This window comes from Macaca mulatta, chromosome 13 (assembly GCF_049350105.2).
Source record: "Macaca mulatta isolate MMU2019108-1 chromosome 13, T2T-MMU8v2.0, whole genome shotgun sequence".
In the NCBI taxonomy this organism is placed as follows: Eukaryota; Metazoa; Chordata; class Mammalia; order Primates; family Cercopithecidae; genus Macaca; species Macaca mulatta.
The window spans coordinates 95,671,380-95,694,302 of NC_133418.1; the positions used below are offsets into that span (position 1 = coordinate 95,671,380).

The following is a 22,923-nucleotide window of genomic DNA, read 5'->3' on the forward strand; positions in this document are numbered from 1 at the left end:
AAGCCATGCTAAGTTCAACTCATTATGAGATGGATTTGGAAACACCATGGATCAAATCATGTCCCACAAATCACTGCAATTGTACAGTCAAATATAAAGTACACAACTTATCACACCTATGCAGGCCCCATTCCTCAGCACTATCATTTTAAAGGCTTTTAGCCGTACACTATATACATAGTCTAACAAGAAAAAATGTTCCTTCTGGAGATATTTAGATTTCCTGTTCCCTTTGCATCCTTTGTCCTAAATGACAAGTGTTGTGTTTCACAAATGCATCTTTCAAATGAGATGGGTTAAACTGAGAGTTATGTCTTCATGCATTTAGACCAGAAACTCCATAGAGCCAAGATTTTTTTCTATTCAATTTTTATCACCGACAGAATTCTCATTTTATATGGGATGCTGTCAATAACAACATTTTCCTTTTGTGTAGCATCTTTCTGTGATGAGAAAGGCATTAGAGGAGCATTTTTATTACTTGTTCTTATCTGTGTAGAGAAGTAGTAGATTTCAGTAAGTGGAAATCCAGAGATTTGCGGTAAGCCTCAGTTTGCAGGTCTAGACACGCCCCTAAAAAAAGTTCTGTTTAATTCACATTTTTGTAAATTGAGTCACAGCATCCTGATAAAGCCATTGAAGAGTTATAAATGATGATTAGAGCTAGCATTTGTTGAGTGCTTACTGCCTGCCAGTCATGTAACAAGTACTTAACATGCATTATCTAATTTCATCCTTACAACAACCCCTTGGGGTAGATACGATAATTAATCCCCTTTTTAATATGAGAAATCTGAGGGCTATGGAGGTTAAATAATTTTCCCTTAACCCTTGGGCTGGTCTGCCTCCTGTGTACTGCCTGAAGTACAGTACATACTTCATGTACATGCATGGGGCTTGGCATGTAGCAGGAACTTGAAAAACAGTAGCCATTGCTGTTGTTTTTTAATTTTTTAATTTAATTTTTAGAGACAAGGCCTCACTCTGTCACCCAGGCTGGAGTGCAGTGGCATTATTACAGCTCACTGCAGCCTCAAACTCCTGAGCTCAAGCAATCCTTCTGCCACAGCCTCACTAGTAGCTAGAAATACAGGCGTGCACCACTATGCCCAGCTAATTTAAAAAATAAAAAAATTGTAGAGACAGGGTCTTGCTACATTGCTGAGGCTGATCTTGAACTCCTGGCCTCAAGTGATCCTCTTGCCTGGGTCTCCCAAACTGCTGGGATAACAGGTGGGAGCCATCGCACCTGGTCGATAGCCATTGTTATTAACAAAATATTTAGATTCTCGGTTATTTTTAGGCCACATTCATCTTATTCATTTCGCGTTAGTTTACTGCTTTCCCTTTGCTTCAACCAGCTCCTGAAATTCATCACAGCAAATTCCCACCACCATCTCCTGCTGCAGACCATTCCCCGCCTGGCCCTTCCCTGCCTGCCTCGCCTCCTCTCAGGCTCACAGCTGGTGTCTCCCCTTATCCTTCCAGGCCATTGTGTCCCCTCCCCAGGTGCCTCCCACTCTGCCATGCCTTTGACTATCCCCACACCATGTGTTTCCTTCCCAGCACTGTAGCATAGGCTCTGATAGGCATTTTTAATTTGCAAATCTATTCATGTACCAAGTCTAACGAAGGCATAAAAATAACCTTTAGTTATACTGTACATTTAACAAATCACTCTTTCATTGAGAATAAAGTTCACTGCCATAAGGATCAACAGGAGACCCCAGCCACAAGGTTGGTGCACTGTGCTAAATAGAGCCCTGCTTCATCCTTAGGAGCACATGGCCCAGGGGTGCCCCCCACATCTGCTCTTGCCCTCCTGCCTGTCTGCCCCTCCTAGGAGCATTTTCACCTGTAACTGCTCTGCCTCTGCCTCCACCGCAGGGAAAAGGGATGCCTACGAGGAGGAGCAGACGTCACTCGCCGACTGCCCCTCTGCTGCATAAGCTGGCTGATAGTCCCGGCAGCTCCTGCACCTCCTCACTCTGCCCACGTCTCCCCATGCACGGCAGCCCTGTGCCCACTTCCAGGGTGCTTGGCTCCTTCACAACACAAGGTGCTCATTCAGGCCCACATCTGAGCAGCTAGGGTAGATGTCATTCCCTGTTTTCAGCTGAACAGACAGAGGCCCAGAGGGGTTCAAGAACTTGCCATTAAACATAGAGGCCCCTTTGTGGAGGTCCTTCCTCCTCTCCTTTCACTTCACCAGACAGCATCCTGTGAAGGTTTTCAAGCATGAAATGTACAAACTCCAAAATCCCCTGAGGCATTATGTCAACCAACATTTACTGCAGTGTTGGGTGCCAGGTGATGGGCGCACTCAGGCAAGCAATACAGCCCCAGCTCTCAATCTTCGTCTAATTAGGGAGGCTGGTGGGAAGACGAGACCATGGCATCACAGAACACGAGTCTGGGAGCTGGAGCAGCAGGAGCCCAGTAAAGCCCCAGCTGTTGGGGCTCCTTGCTTCCCAACAGGCACCTGTCTAGTTGCCAGTGGTGCATCCTCCCTCTGCTGGGCATTCCCACACCAACAGAAGCAAAGAGCAATGACTACCACCCCAGGTGGATGTGCATTTGCTCATCCACTCTCAGCAGACGCATGCCAGGAACTTACCCTAGAGTAGCCCTGCAGGCTTAAAGTTGCAAATGGGGCAGAAGGGACAGGAATGTCTCACCTGCCTCTCCAGAGGAGAGTTGAATTGCCCTGATGCCATATATATATACACACACACACACACACACACACACACACACACACACACACGCAACACCAATTCATTCACACGGTGGGTGAAGAAAACAAAAGGTGCTCTCCACTCATGACCTGCTGCGGCAGCACAAGTGTCCCTTCCTGGAGTTGCAGGGGCTGAGGACATTGACATGCTTATTGGCATTAGGCTGAGTCAGTTCTTTGAACTGGGAGACAATGGTGGTCTCAGAAGCAATTGTAAGCCATGCAGGGTAAATTACATTGACTAAACCCATCAAGTCTTTCCCCAAGGGGTTCAAAACAGTTCATGTGCACACTATGCTTTATTCTCCTTACCTTCATGATAAGGGAGGTGGGAATAGAGTCCCTTGCTTCATCAGCAGCCTACAAGGCTGAGGGGACTTTGGCAGAGCTGGGGTCCCACCTGGAGCCCATGGCCTATGCCTCTTGGGGCCATGATGATAGAGGACGGGAGAAGAGGGATGGTGTTCTCACTGAACCAAGCATCTATGCCCATTAATCTTCATCATTGTAAGTCAGATTTTAATGTCCTCAGTTTATCAATGAGAAACTGTGGCTCAGAGTAGTTAAATAATGTGTCCAGAGGCACACAACTAAGAAACAGAAGAGTCAGGATTCAAAACACAATTTTCTTTTCTTTTTTTTTCTTTTTTTTTTTTTTGACAGGGTGTCTCCCTCTGTCACCCAGGCTGGAGTGCAGTGGCACCATCTCAGCTCACTGCAACCTCCACCTCCTGGGTTCAAGTGATTCTCCTGCCTCCACCTCCCGAGTAGCTGGGCTTACAGGCATCCACCACCACACCTAGCTAATTTTTGTATTTTTTAGTAGAGATGGGATTTCACCATGTTGGCCAGGCTTGTCTTGAACTCTTGAGCTCAAGTGATCCACATGACTCAGCCTCCCAAAGTGCTGGGATTACAGGCATGAGCCACCACACCTGGTTCAAGGAACGATTTTCTAGCTCAGACTCTCACCCGTTTCCAAACACCATGGTCTCATGGTCAAAAAAATTTTTCCATGAATCTCAGTGACAACAGGCAGCAAGTGTTATCACATATCAGCAGCTGATACGAAAGAACTGTGCAATGGCACCTAGGCCTGGGCCACCTGAAGACCCTGTCAGCCATGAGGAGGTCAGCCTGTACCTGCAGGGCCCAGCCATGCAGTTAAGAGCCAAAGAAAGGACTCTGACCTGTAGGAGCACACCAGGCACAGCCTTGGTAGAACTGGGGTGCCAGATCAGTCATCCAGAGAGGGATATGGGTGTGTGGTCAGGACCCAGGTGAAAAACCTGGACAAGATGAGACCCCAGGCCTCCAGAACATGACAGAAAGCCGGTCAATGAGCCTAAAGCCTATGCAAATAGCACATTAGCACAAGAAAGCTGCATCTGCATCCGGAGCCCTGGTCCAAGCTCCTTAACGCCCCCTCCCTAACTCAGACTTGTCCCTAGTCCTGGAGTAGTGCGGGAGTGTGCTGTCGGGGGAAGGCGATAGCTGTGAAGGAAGAATACTGCAGATTCCTGCAACCAGTCAAGGACCAAGTTCACCCATCCCTTCTACCCCCATGAGTGTGTCAGTCATCAACCCAACCATTCCAGCTGCATTGAACACAGCTGAGTACCTAGGCATGTGCCACATGTATGTGAGTGGGGGTGACACTACCTGAAGTAACATTACATCTCCACTCCAGGGGCTGTACACAAAAGAAATGTTATTTCCTGCTCGTATGAAATAAAAAATAAGCACGCTGGTTGGTGGGTGGCCTTCCACCTGATCATTCAGGGATCCAGGCCCCTTTCACCCCTTTCCTTCCCTGAATGGAAAGGATTCCAAGGCCAATCCTTTCCATTCAGCCAGTCAGTGGGCAAACAGCTTAGGAAACCTTGAACAGGAAGATTTTTATGAATCATCACTTCTGCTCCCCTCGCATTACCTCCCTTCCCATCTGCTCTCTTCGGATTTCCTTACTGACTTTTTGTTTGCCTTATCTGGGCTGGTTTTTGTACTTCATACCTAGAAAACAAAAATTTTCAGTCATTGGGATTTTTTTTCAGGGTTAGAATTACCACACCACCTGTAATATCATACTGTGGCTTCTGTATCATCATTTCAGGTTTCTGTCTAAAATTTGGCCCATGTAAGAATCAAAGAAAATGGGTTACATAATTCAGTCGAAGGTCTTGGTCATTAGATGTTAGGCATCTATTGTGCGTAAGACACAAGGCCAACAGTAACACAGAATGATGTTGACCTGCTAAGCATTCTTTGAAACATAGCCAAAATGTATTTTATTATGAGCTCATTTTTGGCTGTTGTAAAGATTAGTGGTTAACAATGTGCTTTCATCATATTTCCTAAAAATTCAAGCAGTGAGAAATAAGACTCCTCTGAATTTAGTAGCTCAACTGATAACATTAACTTGGAAAAATTCTGGAATACATGGTGCACACAAGAACCGTTCAGGGTTCTGTGGACAAATTTCTTAGCTTTTGCAATGCACCATGTTTCTCAAAGCTTGTTTTCATTAATAAAACATTTTATAATGTAAAAAAATGTCACATGGCCACACCTACTGCAAAGGGTGCTGGGGAATGTAGTCTAGCTGTGTGCCCAAATAAAAGAAGTGAGTTAGATTTGAAAAAAAAAAAAAAAATGAGATGGTATGTCATGAAATAAGCCAAGGAATATAGCTCTTAAGTCTGGGCATCTATCAGAGTGTCACTTGAGAATGTCTTTTCCTCATTTAGCTACGCTGAGTATTGATCATGCTCCTTCTCCACAAAGCCTCATAATTCAAGGCTGAAATCAATTCCAGGTTCTATTCTAAGGTACGAATGTTTCATTCCCAAATTTTTATGATGCAGCAAAATCTTACTTTCTGGCAGAAACCACCTCAGAATTTCCCTCCCTGAATTTTTCATTTCTAAAAACAAAAAATAAATAAACAGGAGAAAGTACTTTTGGAAAGGCTTAAAACTAGCAGGACAGTGTAGAACAATGATTTCCAAACTTGAACGAACATTATGATCACCTGGAAAACTTATTTTTTTCTTTCAGAGCCCCAGATCTCATACACAAAGATTCTGATTCATAGATGACATATTGGGACCAGGAATTTGTATTTTTTAAAGTTCCCCAGTTGACTTTCATGCGTAACCACATTTGGAAGTCACTGGTATATAATGGCAGATCCAGGTATCTGGATCTGGGCAAGACAGGGAATCAAGAAGTGACTGGAGAAATGTCATTGGCTGACACATTGTCGGCAAACATATATTAAGCCTCCATCAAGCACAGAGGATGGAAAAGGCTGTTTGATCAGCTCTTGCCAGATCGCAGGACCTCCACAGGCAAACAGTAGCACACAGGTACACTGCAGGTTCCAACAGATCACGACCAGGGTTCAGCAGGTGCAATGACCTCCAGATACAAGAGCAGTCAGATGAACCATGATGGAGAAAATGGGCTTTTTATAAGCTGACGCTTGAGGAAAATTTATGTCTTGGGGAAATGGAAAAGGGACAAGGCATTCCAGAGAATGCCCTCAGGGAAAGAAGAGGCTTGGAGATGCAGAAATGTTTTCTGTGGGTTCAAGAACAGCCAACCAGGTTATGTCAGAGAATCCTGAGAAATATTTTTGGGAGAGAGTGAGTGTGAATATTAGGCCAGGTGTTTTGGATTTAGGAATACAGGTAATAAAGAGCCACTGAAGGCCAGACACGGTGGCTTATGCCTGTAATCCCAGCACTTTGGGAGGCCAGCAGGCAGATCACTTGATCTGCCTTGAGATCACTTGAGGTCAGGAGTTCGAGACCAGCCTGGCCAACATGGTGAAACCCTGTCTTTACTAAAAATACAAAAAGTTAACTGGACGTGGTGGCATGCACCTGTAATTCCAGTTCCTTGGAAGACTGAGGCAGGAGAATCACTTGAACCTGGGAGGCGGAGGTTGCAGGGAGCTAAAATCGCACCTCTGCACTCCATTCTGAGTGACAGAAAGAGACTCCATTCCAAAATAAAAGAGCCACTGAGGGCCAGGCACCATGGCTCACACCTGTAAACCCAGCACTTTGGGAGGCCAAGGTGGGCAGATCACTTGAGGCCAGAAGTTGAAGACCAGCCTGGCCAACATAGTGAAACACTGTCTCTACTGAAAATATAAAAAATTAGCTGGTCATGGTGGTGCGCACCTGTAATCCCAGCTACTCAGGAGGCGGAGGCACAGGAATCGAACCTGGAAAGTGGAGGTTGCAGTGAGCCAAGATCACACCACTGCACTCCAGCCTGGGTGGCAGAGCTAGACTCTGTCTCAAAAAAAGAAGAAAAAATAAAAGATCCACTGAGCATGGAGATAGGCTGGAAGGTGGGAAGCACAGAGCATGGGGGATATTGGAAGGTCTTGTGAGGGGCCCAATGGGAAGTGATTGAAGCCTCAATGTGAAGCTCAGAAAGCATGAAGAAAGAAGCTGGAGGAGAGGAACATTCTTCCTCTGCTGTCTTCCAAATGGCACTACTGGCTCAGGATAGCCTTGGGCGAACTTAAGTAGACATGGGCTACTTAAAATTATTAAGTGAACTTAATTAGGTTTGTCAATCCCTAAGGCTGGCAGGGTGGCAAATAAGGCAATATATTCACTGTCCATCGAGACAGCCTGTTGCCTGAACGAGATTGTGCATTTTCTGAGCTGTAAGTGAGCAGCCTCAGCCCTTCAAGAAGAAGAGAAGAGATGCGGCCAGTGGCTCAGCATGCAATGTGCAACCAGTCATTGATATATACAAATCAAACATTCATAATTCTGGAAGGATCTGGCCCTGTTTCTTTCTCAGAAAATATCCCAGATCATTGGAGCAAGGAGTAGATTAGCAATTCTGAGCTTTAAATCTTATTTCTAACACTGATTTACTGTGACGTTTGGGACAAGTTGTTGCTTTTGATTGCTAAGTTTCCACAATCAAGAGTGCAAAGCAGTGAGACAGATCCGGCCCATGAGCTTGGTTTAGGAGGCAGTCGCTCAAAATGGCACTAAGTGAACCTCTTTAAAATAACAGGATGTTTGAATCTGCTCAAGATTTTCTTGGTAACATCCACAGCTTGGCTTACAAGTTAACAGATGCATATGTTTTTCATAATTCTTAATGTCTCTGAAAATGTAGCCCTGTGTTCTTAGCCCCTTCTTTCCCTAAACACAAAGCCTGCAATTTAGGAGATAATTGAGCTTCCAATATTTGAAACAAAGAATCCAGTTCTCTCTATGCTGCCCCCACCGCTACACCAGGAGCCTCATCAATGCTCATAACTTCCACTCTTACCTCTATGCAGATGACTCGAATATCTTCATGTCTACCTGAGTCCCACACCTGGGTTTCCAACTGCCTGACTGGTGTCCCACCCACACCTTCCACATTGCTCCCACCAGCACACCCCATTGCCTAGTGAGAGTTCCACCCATAGCTCTACCATTCTCCAAGACTTTTCATTGTTTGAGGGCTTTCTTGACTTCTCTCTCATTGCCCAGATGCAATGATTTTCCAGCTTGAGTAACTTCTAACTCTATAGGGGGCACAACTAAAAGAGACTTCAGCAATTCCCAGGTCAGTAAATAATGTGAATTACATCACTGTCTGAAATCCTCAGGAGCAAGGTCCACATTTTACACATCTCTACACTCCTAGCTATAGGCACAAGTAGCTACACTCCTAGCCATAGGCACAAGTGTCTGACTTATAGTACATGCTCAAATAATCTCTGCTCAAAGAAAGAGGGGGAGTTATGTCATTTGTGACACTGCCTGAGGAAGCACATGTTACTAGTAAGCATGTAATATAAAACAGCAATAAATTAGCATCTCGTGCTAAAGAAAGGGTTCCATTGTTGGGAGGGAAAAAAAACTCACATTACATAGATTCTTTTAAAAACCAAGATGGCACCTTAAAAGTTTTGGCCACTTGCCCAGGGCCCTACCAACTACACAACACAGTCTTCACTCCACTCTACTTTTTGAAACTAGTCCTCACCAAGCAGAAAAGACTGCTAGTTTACTCTCCTAAAGATGTTTTTGGTCAGGTGAGAAGAGAGGTAGAAACCACTCTTTCTCTGGGCCTTCTCACCTTTGGCAGTGCTACCATCTCTGGTACCATGTCAGCTCCCCAGGCCGCAAGCCAACACAGCAACAGAGGACAGAGGAAATGTTTATGTGTTCCGAGACACAGGGAGCAGACATCCCTATGCCTCCAAGAAGAATGGATGCCAGGCCTTTCTAGCCCCAGACAGCCCCTCATGCCCCCAGTCATCCCAAGGAGCTTGCTCTACTTTTCCGATGGTATGGAGTACATATGAGACTAAATGAGATTCAAGAAGTTGGATGGTTCTGCAAGAGATGATGGGAAAAGTGGCCAGGGAAGCAAGAGGCCTTAGCTCTCATCCCACATCTGCTCCTGTCTCCATATGCAACCACACAAGTCAAAAGAATGGCAGGGGCCAAAGAGGCACCTGACTCCTTCCCTGGAGCACTTGACATTTATTTGACTGTAAGTCAAGTATTTTTGTCCATAGGCACCTCCCTTGCTGGGCCATGGCTCCAGGAAGCAATGTCTTTCCCCATCAAAGCCCAGGGCCCAGCAGAGCTCAACATACACCACACAGATTTTGAGAATGAAAGCAAAACAGGAACTTGCCAGAGATGGGCCTCCGTCTGCTGTGGTGGAACATCCTTGCAGCAGGCCTTCCTAACTGGTGACACACAAGAGCACAGGAGGGAGCCAGGAGCCTTTAGGCTCAGCCCCCGAAAGTGAGCACAGAATGCCCGGAAACCTTGAACGGAGAATGTGGAAGAGTCTGAGTGATTCTCCATGCTTGCTCAGCCTGGCTGAAAACTCATTTTCTCTCTTATTTCTAGACAGGCTTCCTCACCGAGCCAGACTCATTGTGAAAGATCTCTATGGCCCTTGAAAGCCAGGGAAGCTCTGTGTTGGCTCCTGGTGTCATTATGCCTAGAGGGGAAACCAAGGCAGGAGGTGGTAAATTACTTCTGAGAGTGAGATGGAGCCAGGAGGGGTGTGTTCCCAACTCCTGAGTATGGCCTTGAATGTCCAGCTCATCTCCAGTTTACTGTGCACAAGTTAAAAACTCCTAGAGCAAAGACACACATTCCTAGCCATGATAGCATTTGACATGGCCAGGGATGGTCCCAGGAATCCAAAGCGGTCCATCAGCTCCCATCTTCATCTTAGAGCTGAAGTCCATTACACAGATAATAGGAGGGATGTGGCAGGGCTTTTTCTTCACATTTATTGTTCTAATAGATATGCCTACTGAGACCCAAGCTTCGTGACAGCCCATTTTAGAAGACTTTTGCTGAGCAAAACAACTGCACAGTTGAGAAATTGGAGAAAGTGTTTTTCCTCTGCAGTACCTGCCAGCTCTATCCTAAGCAGCCAGGGCCCAGACATGCCCCAGCAGCAAGGAGGGATGCAGAATACTCCCTCCTTCTGAGCCCACTAAATGGCCAAGGGAGGAATCTAAGACATGGTGCCCAGCCGGCAAATGCCTCTACCCAGTCCAGCCACTCCATCCTGCTCTCCCCTCCAAAGCGTCACCATTCCCTCCATCCACATCAGACACAAACCTTTCTGTCAGCTACTTAAAATCATTAAGTGAACTTAATTAGGTTTGTCAATCCCTAAGGCTGGCAGGATGGCAAATAAGGCATTATATTCGCTGTCCATTAACAGTCTGTTGCTTGAATGAGATGGTACGTTTTCTGAGCCGTACGTGAGCAGCATCGGCATTTCTCAGGCAGAGATCTGCCCAGTGAGTCTCCGAGGCGCCCAATTCTGAAGCTGCCCTTCCAGACTTGGCCCACTGCCCAGATGGCCACCTCCCAGATTCCCCTGAGTCTGTTTTCAAAAGGCGTCTCTGTAGAGCTGAACGAGAAGAGTCAGGGCGAACGCATTCTTTATGCAAAGCCAGCCTCCAACCAAGATCTCTAGCCAAGTCTGTTTTAATAACAAGTTCCAAACTCCACCGGCTGGAAAAAAGAAAAGAAAAAGCAACAACAACCCATGCAACCAAAAGTGTCCTCTTTGAAGAAACAGAAAGAGCTGAGCAGGTATGAACTATGAAGGGTCAGGAGCAAAATCTCTGCTGCTAGGCACTGGGAAAGAGAGGAGGCTCCCCTGCCATATTCTTAGGCAACACAGATTGGTGAGAGAGCAGAAGGAACCCCAAAGGGCTAAACGCTTCCCTTCTCCTTGACCAGGTTGCCCACAGAGAGGAAGGGGAAGCCTCTTCTATCCTGGGGAACCCAGCCTCCTTTCCCCATCCAGAGCTGAGGTTTCAAAATGGGGCAGAGGAGTAACTATATGTTCACTGGGATGGCCTGTCCCTTGCACTCTTGGCAGTGATGTATCAGGGTCCTTGTTTTCTTTCAGCCAAACCCAGGGTGGCTCACCTGGTACATGTCAGAACCTTCCCACAGTCCCAGAGAGGTCTACATGCCAGGACTTTCCTTCAATCCCAGAATGGACCACCTGGTACATACTAGAACGTTTCCTCAGTCCCACAGTGGTCTACCTGGTACATATCAGCAGCTTCCCTCAGTCCCAGAGTGGTATACCTGGCATATGTCACAACCTCCCCTCAGTCCCAGAGTGGTCTACCTGGTAAACACTAGAATTTTCTCCCTCAGTCCCAGAGGGTCCACCTGGTACATGCCAGAACTTTCCCTCAATTCCAGAAGGGACCACCTGGTACATATTAGAACTTTCCCTCAGTCCCAGAGTGGTCCACCTGGTACATTCTAGAACTTTCCCTCTGTCCCAGAGTGGTCCACCTGGTACATACTAGAACTTTCCCTCAATCCCAGAGTGGTCTCTCTGTATATACCACAACCTCCCCTCAGTTCCACAGTGGTCTACCTGGTACATACTAGAACTTTCCCTCAGTCCCAGAACGGACCACCTGGTACCTACTGGAATTTCCCCCCCGGTCCCAGAGTGATCCACCTGGTACATTCTAGAACTTTCCCCACGTCCCAGAGTGGTCCACCTGGTACATACCAGAACCTTCCCTCAGTCCCAAAGTGGTCCACTTGGCATATACCATAACCTCCCCTCAGTCCCAGAGTCGTCTACATGGTGCACACTAAAACTTTCACTCAATCCCAGAATGGACTGTCTGGTACATACTAGAACATTCCCTCAGTCCCAGAGTAGTCCATCTGTATATACCACAACCTCCCCTCAGTCCCAGAGTGGTCCACCTAGTACCTACTAGAACTTTCCCTCAGTCCCAGAGGGTCCACCTGGTACATGCCAGGACTCTCCCTCAGTCCCAGAGTGTGTCAGGTCTCACCTAAGTGTCAGGTCTACCTGGTATATAACAGAATTTTCCCTCGGTCCCTTGGTAGTCCACCTGGTACATACCAGAACTTTCCCTTAGTCCCAGAGTGGTCCACGTGGTACATCCCTCGATCCCAAAGTGGCCCAGCTAGTAAGTGGTAGAACTGAGACCTGAGGCCATAGCTGACTCTGGAGAGTGACATGGTAGTTGTACTTCTGGGGGACTCACAGGAAGGAGTGGGTAGAACCAGGAGACTGCGAGAGCCTTGAGGAAGCCTTTCCCATCTCCAGCAAGGAGAGGGTGAGCGGTCCAGAAGCAACCTCTTCTTCACCTATCAGGTAGACACACAACCAGGCACCTTCCAAAGTAGGGAAACCTGAATCTGGGTGGTCCTGATGCCCACTCTGTCTCTGGGCCAGCACATCCACAGAAAAGAGCATCCTAGATTGGTGCTGCTCTACCCGCCGACTGCCCATCATCTACCACCCCCAGACTCCATTCCTAGACGGCCTTTGCTTCTGCCCCACCCTCCACCCATCCTTCAGCGGCTCACCTTTGTCCCACTGTCCCTTCCCTGCAGCCTCTGGGAGCTGGAGCCATGGGGGAGCGTTGGCCCGTGGGTGGACAGAGGCACCCATGTGTGGGTGGCTCCGGGTGGACAGAGGCAGCACTGCCTGGTTCCATACTGCCATCTGATTGAGTCTTCCTGATGGTTGTGTGTGTTCCTGACTCAAAATATGTGCAATTCCCAGTGTCAATCAAACTCTTTTAAGCAGCAGCTGCCACTGCTGTCGCCGTGCAGAGTACTTTAGAAGCTCTTCTATTTAGAAACCATTCCAGCCTCAGCCAGCATCATCCCATCCATGCTAAGAGGCCCCGTGGCTGTGAGAGACTTCGCAGATCTAATCGTTTAGTAGTAAGGAAGGCAGGCAGAGAGGGGGGCGGGGAGACACGCAGCTTCCCAGGGAGCACCCAGTTAGAGGACAGCCGCGATTCTATCCCTCCTCCCCAGGCTCCGCAGGCACACACATGTCATTTACTCACTCAGGCCCCTCTGGCCTCCGGGAAGGTACACCCCTCATACTGCTCAGCATTGAAATCAGGGCCTGGCTTGGCCCCTGGTCCTGTGAATGACAGGTTAGGAGATGATGACCTGGTAGAGAAATGTGCCCTGTGGGGGGACTCACCCCCTGATGCGTAGGCGAGTCAGGCAGCTGTGCCTTCCTGATGCTCCCACGGGGAACCTGAGTCCTTCTATTCACCCTCTCTGTCCCTCTCAGTGCCTGTTTTCTTGCTACCTGGAAGCAGCATTTTCCTAAGGGTTGCACCTGCTTTAACAAGACAGCAGTATTAGGGCCCTGGTTTTCCAGTTGAGATCCCAGTCCTGGGCTTTGTCTGGGGTTACACAGGCTCAAGCCAGAAACTCGTCTATGGACTATTTCCCCTGGGGGGACCCCAGGGAAATCGTGGCTATAACCTTGCCGAGATTCGTAGAGAAACCTGATGAAGGCGTGTGAGATGCATGCAGAAAAGTCTCTCACGCAATCTCCGCTGTCTCTCTGCCTCCTCTCCTAGTCTCCACCCCACTTACTAATCCCATCACAATTATCCTCTAAGAGGTCTTTGATCTTGCACTGTCCTGTTAGAAACCTGCAATGGCTCTCCATGTTCCCTGAAATAATGGCAGAACCTCCTTACCTGACCTCTGAACGTCCACACCATCTTTACCTCCTTCGTCACTCCTCGCTCCCCAGCAGGACAGGTCCTATCCCTGCCCACATCGCCCTCACACCAGTTCCTCTGCTCCAGACATCTTCTCCTCCCTGCATGCCACTCCCACACCCACATCCTCAAACCCTTCCCTGCATTCAAGACCAACTTAAATACTGCCTCTTCTGTGAAGCCCTCCTGATCTCCCCACCCTGGTGTAATTCCCCTTTCCTCTGAGCTCGCACAGTGCTGTGTCTGCACCTTCATGAAGCATTGACCTCCTTCTACTTTATTCCACACCAAGGTACACACACTTCCTCTTCACACTGGACAATAAGTGACTTGAATGCAGCGTTCATGCCTGATTTCTCTTAGAATGCCCCGTAGACCTATATGTAATAGCTATAAAGGAAACAAAAATAGGTGTGTATCAAAGTTGGAATGAGAGATGCCTCTCAGAGGCATACACCCCAGTGCCGGGGTGGCAGGGGCTGAGGGTCTTTGTGCTGTCCATCCCCTCTTGCACACTCATCTGGCATGCCCATGCCACCCAGAACAGGATTTGAAGGTTGTCCATCAGGCACTTCTCCTTCCACACCCAACCACCAGCACACACCCTATCCTGACTGAGGGTTACATGGTGACATCTTCATGGGGAATACGGCCTGAAGGGCCAACCCCAGTAGTGTTGGCCGCGGCTACAACAGATGTGGGCATTTCTTCTTTAGAATCAAACCGGATTTGGGTCCTGTAATTATGACTTTCAGACAGAAAGGATTGTTTCTGAATGACCAGGTCTCACAAGATGGTTGAAAGCACAGGCAAATGTATGGAGTAGTTCATTAAGCATAATCGAGCACAGTTATTCTGATAAAAGTTTTGGAATTCAAGGCTTTGCTTCACGGAAACAGTAATTGTTCTCTGGCCAGGAATAACCAAGCCAGCATCTAACAAGCCAGCATCTTCTACATGTTGATCAGAGATCATCTGCACACAGGCGGAACGGGAGCTTCCGACCCCTGCTGTAGTTTACCCACTGGCTAAAGCTTTGCTGCCTCACTGCAAATCCATGTGAGCAAGCGCCCTTTCTCTCCATATCTTTTCCTCTGCGTCTTCCCTCCCACTGTTGACATCCCATTTCTTGTCCTTCTTGTACCCTGCAGGCCCTGTTCTCTCCACGTCGCCAGTGCCGCCCTGCTTCGGTTTTCTGCTCTTGCCACCCTATGTGGCCAATGCCCTGTGGTCTGGGTTCCCTCTCTCCTCCTTTCTCTCCTTTTTATCTAACAGCTTTATCAAACTGTAATTTATATATCATAAAATTCACCTACTTTAAGTGTACAAGTCAATGACTTCCAACAGATTTACACAGCTGTGGAGAGAGCACCACAATCCTGTTTCTGAGCATTTTCATCACCCCAAAAAAGCCTGTATGCTAGTCTGCAATCAATCCTGTGCCCACTCCCAGCCCCAGGCAACCACTAACCTGCTTTCTGGCTCCATGGATTTACCTTTCTAGACATTTTCTATCAACAGAATCATTCAATAGGAGGTCTTTAACCTACTGTCTGGCTTCTTTAACTTAGCATCATGTCTTTGAGGTCCATCCATTTTATAGCACGTCTCCGGGACCTTTCTTGACTGTAGACCGGCATCCCATGGTATGGCTGTACTGTATGGAGTTTGCCCAGCCACCAATGGATGGGTATGGCTTCCTTCTCTTGGTGTTTTCATATCTATGCCAGAGCCAGCACCCTGTTCTGCAGGTCATTCTGGATTGACATTCTGGAGGGTGGGAAAGGATTTTAAGGTTCTCAGGAAACCTTCACTTAGAACAGGAAAGGGCTGGCTGACTGCTAGGCTTCCAGGGGATGATTTCTCAGGAAACAAACAAACGAAAGGTATTTTCCTGTTTATGTCACTGTAAGGCCTTCCCTGGCCACAGTCTGAGAACCTGGCCCTCCAAGGACATGAAAAGGGGCGGGGGGAAGAAACAATATCTTAATGAGTTTATTGTTAACACTTTTATGACCCCTCTGTATTGGTTACAAAGACTCCCAAGGGTAATAGTCAAGTCACTCAACATTTAACTACCAGGCAGGCAACCTCCTGTGACACTGGATGAGACCCAGGATGCTTGAGACCCCTGCTGGGCTAACCAATGGATAAACCCTACGGATGCTGGTTAATTAGGAAATAAATGGGGCAGGGGCACCAGGGAAGGAGATAGTTGCCTGAAGCAACAAGCAAGGGGCACTCATGAAACTGCGGTTCTTTATTGGCTGGTACAGAAGCATTTTAATATTTTAATAATGACTTCAGCCCCACTGACTGAATGTCAGACCTACCCATTTTTCCTGTTTAGTTCACCCAAACAGGAGACCCAAGCTGGTATTTTTTTTCCCCAACTCAGTGCCTTGAAATCACTCCCCATTTACTGAACAAAGCAGTTACTGTCAGATTTCTTCTCCATTTCCAAGCATCCTACACACCCAGAAAGCAAAAGATTTCTCCTCAGATGACCAGGGAGTCCTGGTCCCAGGCCCCAAACTCCAGGCTGGATTTAAGGACCAGTGTGTCAGCTGGTTCGGAAGCGGAAGCGGATAGTTCGGAAGGGGAAGTGCTCTGCATTGCAGAAGTAGGGGGAATTGATGGCTTTTCTCTCACCACTGCTCTGGGATTAGGTAAGCCTTTTTCAAACTTACATTCTGAGCCAGGTAATCAGCACATGCCTGCTGGATGCTGAATCCTAAGACAAAACCCCCCAGTTTGCTCCTCACACACATTCCTCTTGATGTGTACAGGTTCTGGCTGCAGATGGTTGCATGGTGGGGACAAGGATCCAGAGCCATCGTGGCTTTTGACAATATTTCCATCAGCCTGGACTGCTACCTCACCAGTGAGTTCACTCTGACCCCAGCACTATGTCCCCCAACCCTGATGGCCCATGGCCTCACTGTCCCCTCCTCAGCCTAAGCCTGTCTCTCCCACCTCCCTCAGTGTGAAATCATCTCTCACCCTGAAATCGACCCTCACCTAACTCAGCCCATGGGGTCTTCTCTATTCCAGTTAGTGGAGAGGACAAGATCCTACAGAATACAGCACCCAAATCAAGAAACCTGTTTGAGAGAAACCCAAACAAGGAGCTGAAACCCGGGGAAAATTCACCACGACAGACGCCCATCTTTGACCCTACAGGTAAGGGCTCAGCTCACAAATGTGAGCATAGTAACCTCTCGTTGCAAAAGGTAGAAGAAAGATTGGTGCTGTGTTTGGGGTGGGGAGCTGTGCTGAAAGAATGAAACAGTCAATCTTTAGAAGGAGCATCACCTACGCTCTGACTATGGGGTCCAAGAGGAAGCTGTCTGGTTCTCATATTGCCTGAGCAAAGGAAACCTCTGGAAGTTGTACAAAGGAGCAGCTTCCTCTATGCCTAGGGAATACCTAGGCCCCACCCACAGGAGAGAACCAAACTGGCATTTTTTTTTCCCCCATCTCTGCTTTGAATTCATTCCCGCCTTACTGAACAAAGCAAACCTTACTGTCAGATTTCTTCTCCTTATAAAGAGGGCTGGGGCTGGCCAAGGTTATCTGTTGCACAAACGTGGGCTACTCCATCGTAGGTAAGGTCCCCAGAGCTTTCTTTCAACACAGTTCCCCCAGAGCTCAGATCTCCTCCAAAGCTGTTCTATTCAGCATACCCCAAGCCAAGACTTCTTATGGCCCTTTCCACTTCAGCAGAACTTTTCAGCCTCTGGTTATAAACCACAGTTGTGACTTCTCGGCCACTCTTCTATTAGACCAGAGGCTGTGAGCCTAGCCCCCAGAAGCTGATTTAGGCTGCCCCAGCCCCATGCCAGTCAGCCAAGGGATTTTCCGGGGCAAGCATTGGTGCCTGGGCCTGTGAGGTTTCTTCTACTATGTATAGCCTGGAGAAACAAGTGTACAACACACAGTCTACCCACACTCTTGTTCCTATAAAAGGTAAGTCTTTATCAAAATAATAACAGATCAATGAGAAATCTCTAATTTCAACTTATAATGTGAAATCCTTTTTTGGTACAAAGTACAAAAAAATGAGGTTCATACTTTTGCTGCTGAATTCATCAGCTCTCAACAGTAAACTAGACGTTAGCGTGGCTTTGTCTTTGAAGGAGTCCTTTCCTTTCTGTCCCATGAAAAGCTGCCCCAGGGCTAACCGTCACCCCTTCCTGATTCCTGCCTGATCTAATCCAGCTGCCAGACCCAGGAGAAAGAGTTAGTTCCTTTTCCCATCATCCCTGCCTTCCCCTTTAACTAGAGCGACGAAAGACCTTTGCATATTCCTACACAGAGGGGAGCCTGTCCCACAAAACTGCAGCTCTCTCTGGTTTCCCCCTCCCCTCCCGTTTCATGCCAACGTCTCACCTGATAGAGGCAGCTTTCTAACTTCTCCATTCAATGCCCTGCCCCCCAGCCCCAATGATTCACCTCTACTCACTCCTTGGGTCTTGGTCAACTACCACCTCCCTGTGATAAATTCAGGAAATGTATAAATGTATAAATTGAGGGAAGAAGCCAGACTTGCCCTTTTAGTGTGCTAAGTAAACATAGCCACAGCTCCCTGCCCAGCCTAATCAGCAGCACTGATTACAGAGCAGAGACTCCAGAAACATCTATTGACCAGTGGGTGGCTGGATGCCTGAGCTTGGATCTCAGGTGTCAGCAGCCAGCCCCTGCAGCTAGCATTTAGGAAACAGCCATCCACACTGCTCGATTCATGAGTTTATTGCCACATAACTCCCACTGTCCCTAAAAGGTTAATCGATAAGGGCCTGCCCAATGGCCACTCAGACTAATGAAATCACCAGTGGCTCACACGTGGTGATGGCTCCCCCACCACCTCTAAATACAATTAAAGGCTGGAGGAGACAGCAGCTGGAACATAAGTCTCCCCACTGAGAAACCTGATCCCTCATTCTTAACCCCAGTCTCAGAGCAATACCGAGGTAGTGCCTATGGGTCCAGGCAGACTCATGGAGGCAGAGGCCAAGGCCACACCCACTCCCACACCCACTCAGTAATAATCACCCAGCAGACACGTACCCAGCAGACACGTGCCCAGCACGGTGCATGGTTACAACAGGGACAGGGCTGAGCCGGTACTCGCCATTCTGGAGCTCCTGGGCCATGGGAGGAGAGTGGCCTATGAGGCAGCAGGGCATGTTTGCAAAGCACAAGCTCAGAGCTTCCACCTGGGAGGCCCCCTGAAAAAGGACGGAGGGATAGGCCGGAAGGGGAAGGAAAGGAAAGGAAAGATCACTGAGTGTGGTCCCATAGCCTAGGTTATTTCACACAACAACTTGTCCTCACACGGGCCCAGGGACAGTAGCTGTTTTTACCACTGTAAGGATGAGCAAAATGGTATGGAAGAATTTAAGGGCCCCAAGGCTGGAAGGCAGTGGGGCCAGGAAGTCAACCTGGAGTCCACATTCTTTCACCCAACTAAGCTACTTTGAGGTATCAAAGTCTCCAATCGGAGAAAAACACTAAAAATGGCAAAGGGCAGGGAAGAGTTCCAGCCAAGAGGCCCTGCACGAACAGTAAACAAATCAGCTCCCAACCTTCTGACAAACAATCGAGGAGACAAGATAATAAGATTTTTCTTTCCAAAGTTCAAAGCTGTCAGTTTCTGCTGGGCTGGAACAAGGTGGCTGGTGGCATTTCAACTCTCCTGCAGGCAGGTGTTAGAGAACTAGAAACGCAAAGGCCCTTTGGGGTCTTTTGGAAACAGTTACTGGCAACACTTCTAAGCTTCCCTAAACATTCCTCACTCTCCACAGCAGCCCTCCCCTCTGATGAGGGACTCGGCCTGACTCCCTGGATCTGGGAGGTTCTTCACCTCCGGGCCCATGGAGCAGAGCTGAGCCGCTCAAGTTTCCAGGCCAGGAAAATCCTGTCCAGGTGCTTCATGTGGCATTCTCGGAAGACTCTGAGTCACTTTAGCTAATCAGATGAAGATGCTGAAAGAGAAAATGGGGCAAGTATTAAGTCCAGGGAAATTACATTTGTCAGCTTTGCACATACAATTACACTAACCAAATGACTGGGGTAATCTCATCACGGGGCTGCAGAACCAGGTTCTTCTCTCTCTCTTTCTATCTTTCTCTCTCTCCCTCACCCCACTCCCTCCTTCTCTCTCTCTGTCTCCCTCTCCCCCTCACCCTGCTCCCTCCTTCTCTCTCTCTCTCTCTCTCTCTCCCTCTCTCTCCCCCCCGCCGCACCCTGCTCCCTCCTTCTCTCTCTCCCTTACTCTCTCTGTCTGTCTCTTTCTCTTTCCCCTCCCCATGACTGTCTGTCTCTGGTGGTAATGAATGTTAGCAGTGAGGAGGAACGGGCAGGCTCTACCACACCCTTTCCCTAAAAAGCCCAGATGAGGACAAGCAGGCCCCCAAGGCCCAAGGACCCTTCCTCAGCCTCCCTACCCCTCTATCCTTCTCCTTGGAGCTCAGATGCTATGTAGGGCAAGTCCAACGGAATCAGCTCAGCTAACGGGAGAACCTGCCCAAACTTTAGGCCCAACTCCACAACCCTAACTGTGGAGCCTTGGCATCAAAACCACAGCCTTGCCTCTAGCTATTTGGTGACAGGTTGGTCTGCCATTTTCTGAGTACACATCCCTCATCAAAGCGGAGATAAAAGCAATTAAAACTATATAGAGTCATGGGAAGAGCACTGGACTAAAAGAGAGAACACCCCGCTGGGCCCTGGCTGGTTGCACTGGCAAGCTGTGGCCCTGGGGCCATTCTGCCTCTGCAGGGCCTCCCATCAGGGCAAGTCAGGAGATGAGGGGGGTTAATGTGAACACAGACAAGGGCAGAGAGACTGCAATTTTTTTAAAAGTCAAGGTTAGAAGTAGACAGTGTCCAAGTCCCTTCCCGTTCCCAGCTCCAAGATTCCAAGGGTTGAAGGGTGATACCATCAGGGAGCCATGGCTTTATTTGGCCCATATCTCCAATTAACCCGTGGCACCACTAATGTGCCCAGAAGTGAGGGTGACAGGCTGTCCATTTCCACACACGCTCCTGATTCAAGAACAGATGCCAATTCCAATGAGAAAGTTTTATGTGTTTCATATAAATTGATTGGGTCTATTTCTGCTAAATGCATTATCCATTCACCACAGAACAACTATTAGAGTTAATAGAATTTGTAGCTAGAGCCATTATGTTCCAAGTACGCCCTTCTGGGGATGACGGCATTGTTGGAAGGCAGGCTCCGCAGGCCCAGCATCCTCCCACAGACCCTGTCTTTCCACTCGATGGGGGTCTTTGTTCCCCTCAGAGCCTGCTGCGCTCAGGCCCTGCAGGTCTGGCCAAGCCTACTTTAGTGGCACACCCCAAGAGGGGAGGCCTTTTCTCTTCAGAGTCACTCCGTTCCTGAATCAATAATGTATTCTAATCCAGTTCTGAAAAATCCTGGCCTCTTCCTTGCTGGCCTTGCAGATAATCCCATTCTGGGGACCAGGAGGAAGCCAAGTCCCTCTCTTTAGCCACAGCTCATCATTGCATCCCAACCTTGAAGGTGGGAGGTCCAAGATGTGAGAAGTCCAGAGACAAATCAGAGCAGGAAGCTGGGGAGCCCCCTCCCTTTGGAAGGAACTCGCGTTAATGGCATCATTAACAGCTTTCCCCAGAAATCCCCAGTTACGGACACAATCCATGACTCACAGGTACGGCAGTGAGCTGGCCAGCCAGGGAACTAGATTCAGCCCCCGGGTTCTCCAGGTGTGTCCTCAAACCATCAGCATCTGGGTCCCCTGGTGTCTGCAAGTGCTGCTTGTTAAAAATGCAGATTCTTGGGCCCCCATCAACCTGCGGAATCTGAATGTCTGGGAGCAGGATGTCAGAATTCCCATTTTTAACCATCTCTCAAGGAAAGTTTGATTAGCAAAAAAGTTTAGGAACCCGGGTGTGCATCCTGACCTACAGACGAGGAGCCTGGTCCAAAGCAAAGGCCTTGTGTCAGGTTCCCTCGTCACACAGCAATCATAATTGTGATTCACCAAGCACTGCTGTGTGCCACGACTATGCTGAGCTCTTGGTGCTATCATAGTATCCCCCTTTAACAAATGAGGTCCGGAGGGGTGAACTAACTTGCCCTAAGTTAGACAACTTGTGTAAAAGGCAAACGATCGTGTTTCTTAAAAATCACGCAGAAAGTGAAATGTTCTAGGCCAGATAACATTTAGAAGGTCAAAGCTGTGATAAATAAATCTTTCAGGAATCCCATTATTGAATAGGTCTTCCAGAGGGATTTCTCTTTCATTATTGAATAGGTCTTCCAGAGGGATCTGGCTTCTTATGTTAGTTTTTGTTTAAACAGAGCACATCTGCATCTTCACTAACATTCAAGACGGCGCCCCAGGCAGGCAGTGTTCCCACACACATGTAAGAAAGCTGATAATTGCAGCTAATTGGCATTCCTCCGTGTACCCCAGCCTTCAATGGTGCACTTGGAAGGCACTTCTGTTAGCACCCATTCGACTAAGGGGGACTGTTCATTAAGGGGCGGCAGGCATGGGACCGTAGTTGGAACCCTTGGAGCCCCTTCAGACACTGGTCACCTCTGTGTTCTCGCTTATGTTACTAATATTAGATTATCACCTATTTTATAGCAAGCACACTAGTGATGATGCAGGAAGCACCAGCCTTAACAAGGCTCTTGGGACCCCAGTCATTGGAGCACATTCGGTGCCCTCCCAATTAGAATGTCACTATTCATTTGGGTGTGTCTTCCTTCCCCGGAGCAAGCACGCCTGTGCTCCAGGAAGAGAGGTGGCAAATAACTAATTTATGATTCATGATCCCATTACCAACGCTAACGAGTCTCTTCCAGTGGAAGAGGCTTTGCACGCTGGAGAGCCAGTCAGCATCCCCAAGAGGTAGACATCAGTGAACACCGGGGTTAGCTTGATGGTGAGAAAGCACTTCCCCAGGGACCTGGTGACAGTGACAGCGTGGAACCGGAGGCTGGGCTGAAGGCCGAGCACCCATCAGCAACAGAGTTTCCCAGCGTGTGTTCTGCCATTTGTCAGCCACCTCCTTCCATCTGTCCATGGGGTGACAGTCACTAAGCTCATTCAGTGTCTCTTTCATTT

The 22,923-nt window shown here is 48.2% G+C and overlaps 1 protein-coding gene across 1 annotated transcript in view; it reads left to right on the forward strand.

The window, feature by feature from the left end:
- The window catches only part of ALK (ALK receptor tyrosine kinase), a 754,225-nt gene that overhangs the window by 643,099 nt on the left and 88,203 nt on the right, over positions 1-22,923 (forward strand). Inside the window, exons 10-11 of the mRNA XM_015112031.3 lie at positions 16,589-16,683; positions 16,854-16,982. Coding sequence (XP_014967517.3) covers positions 16,589-16,683; positions 16,854-16,982 — 224 coding nt within the window. The remainder of the gene's footprint in view (positions 1-16,588; positions 16,684-16,853; positions 16,983-22,923) is intronic.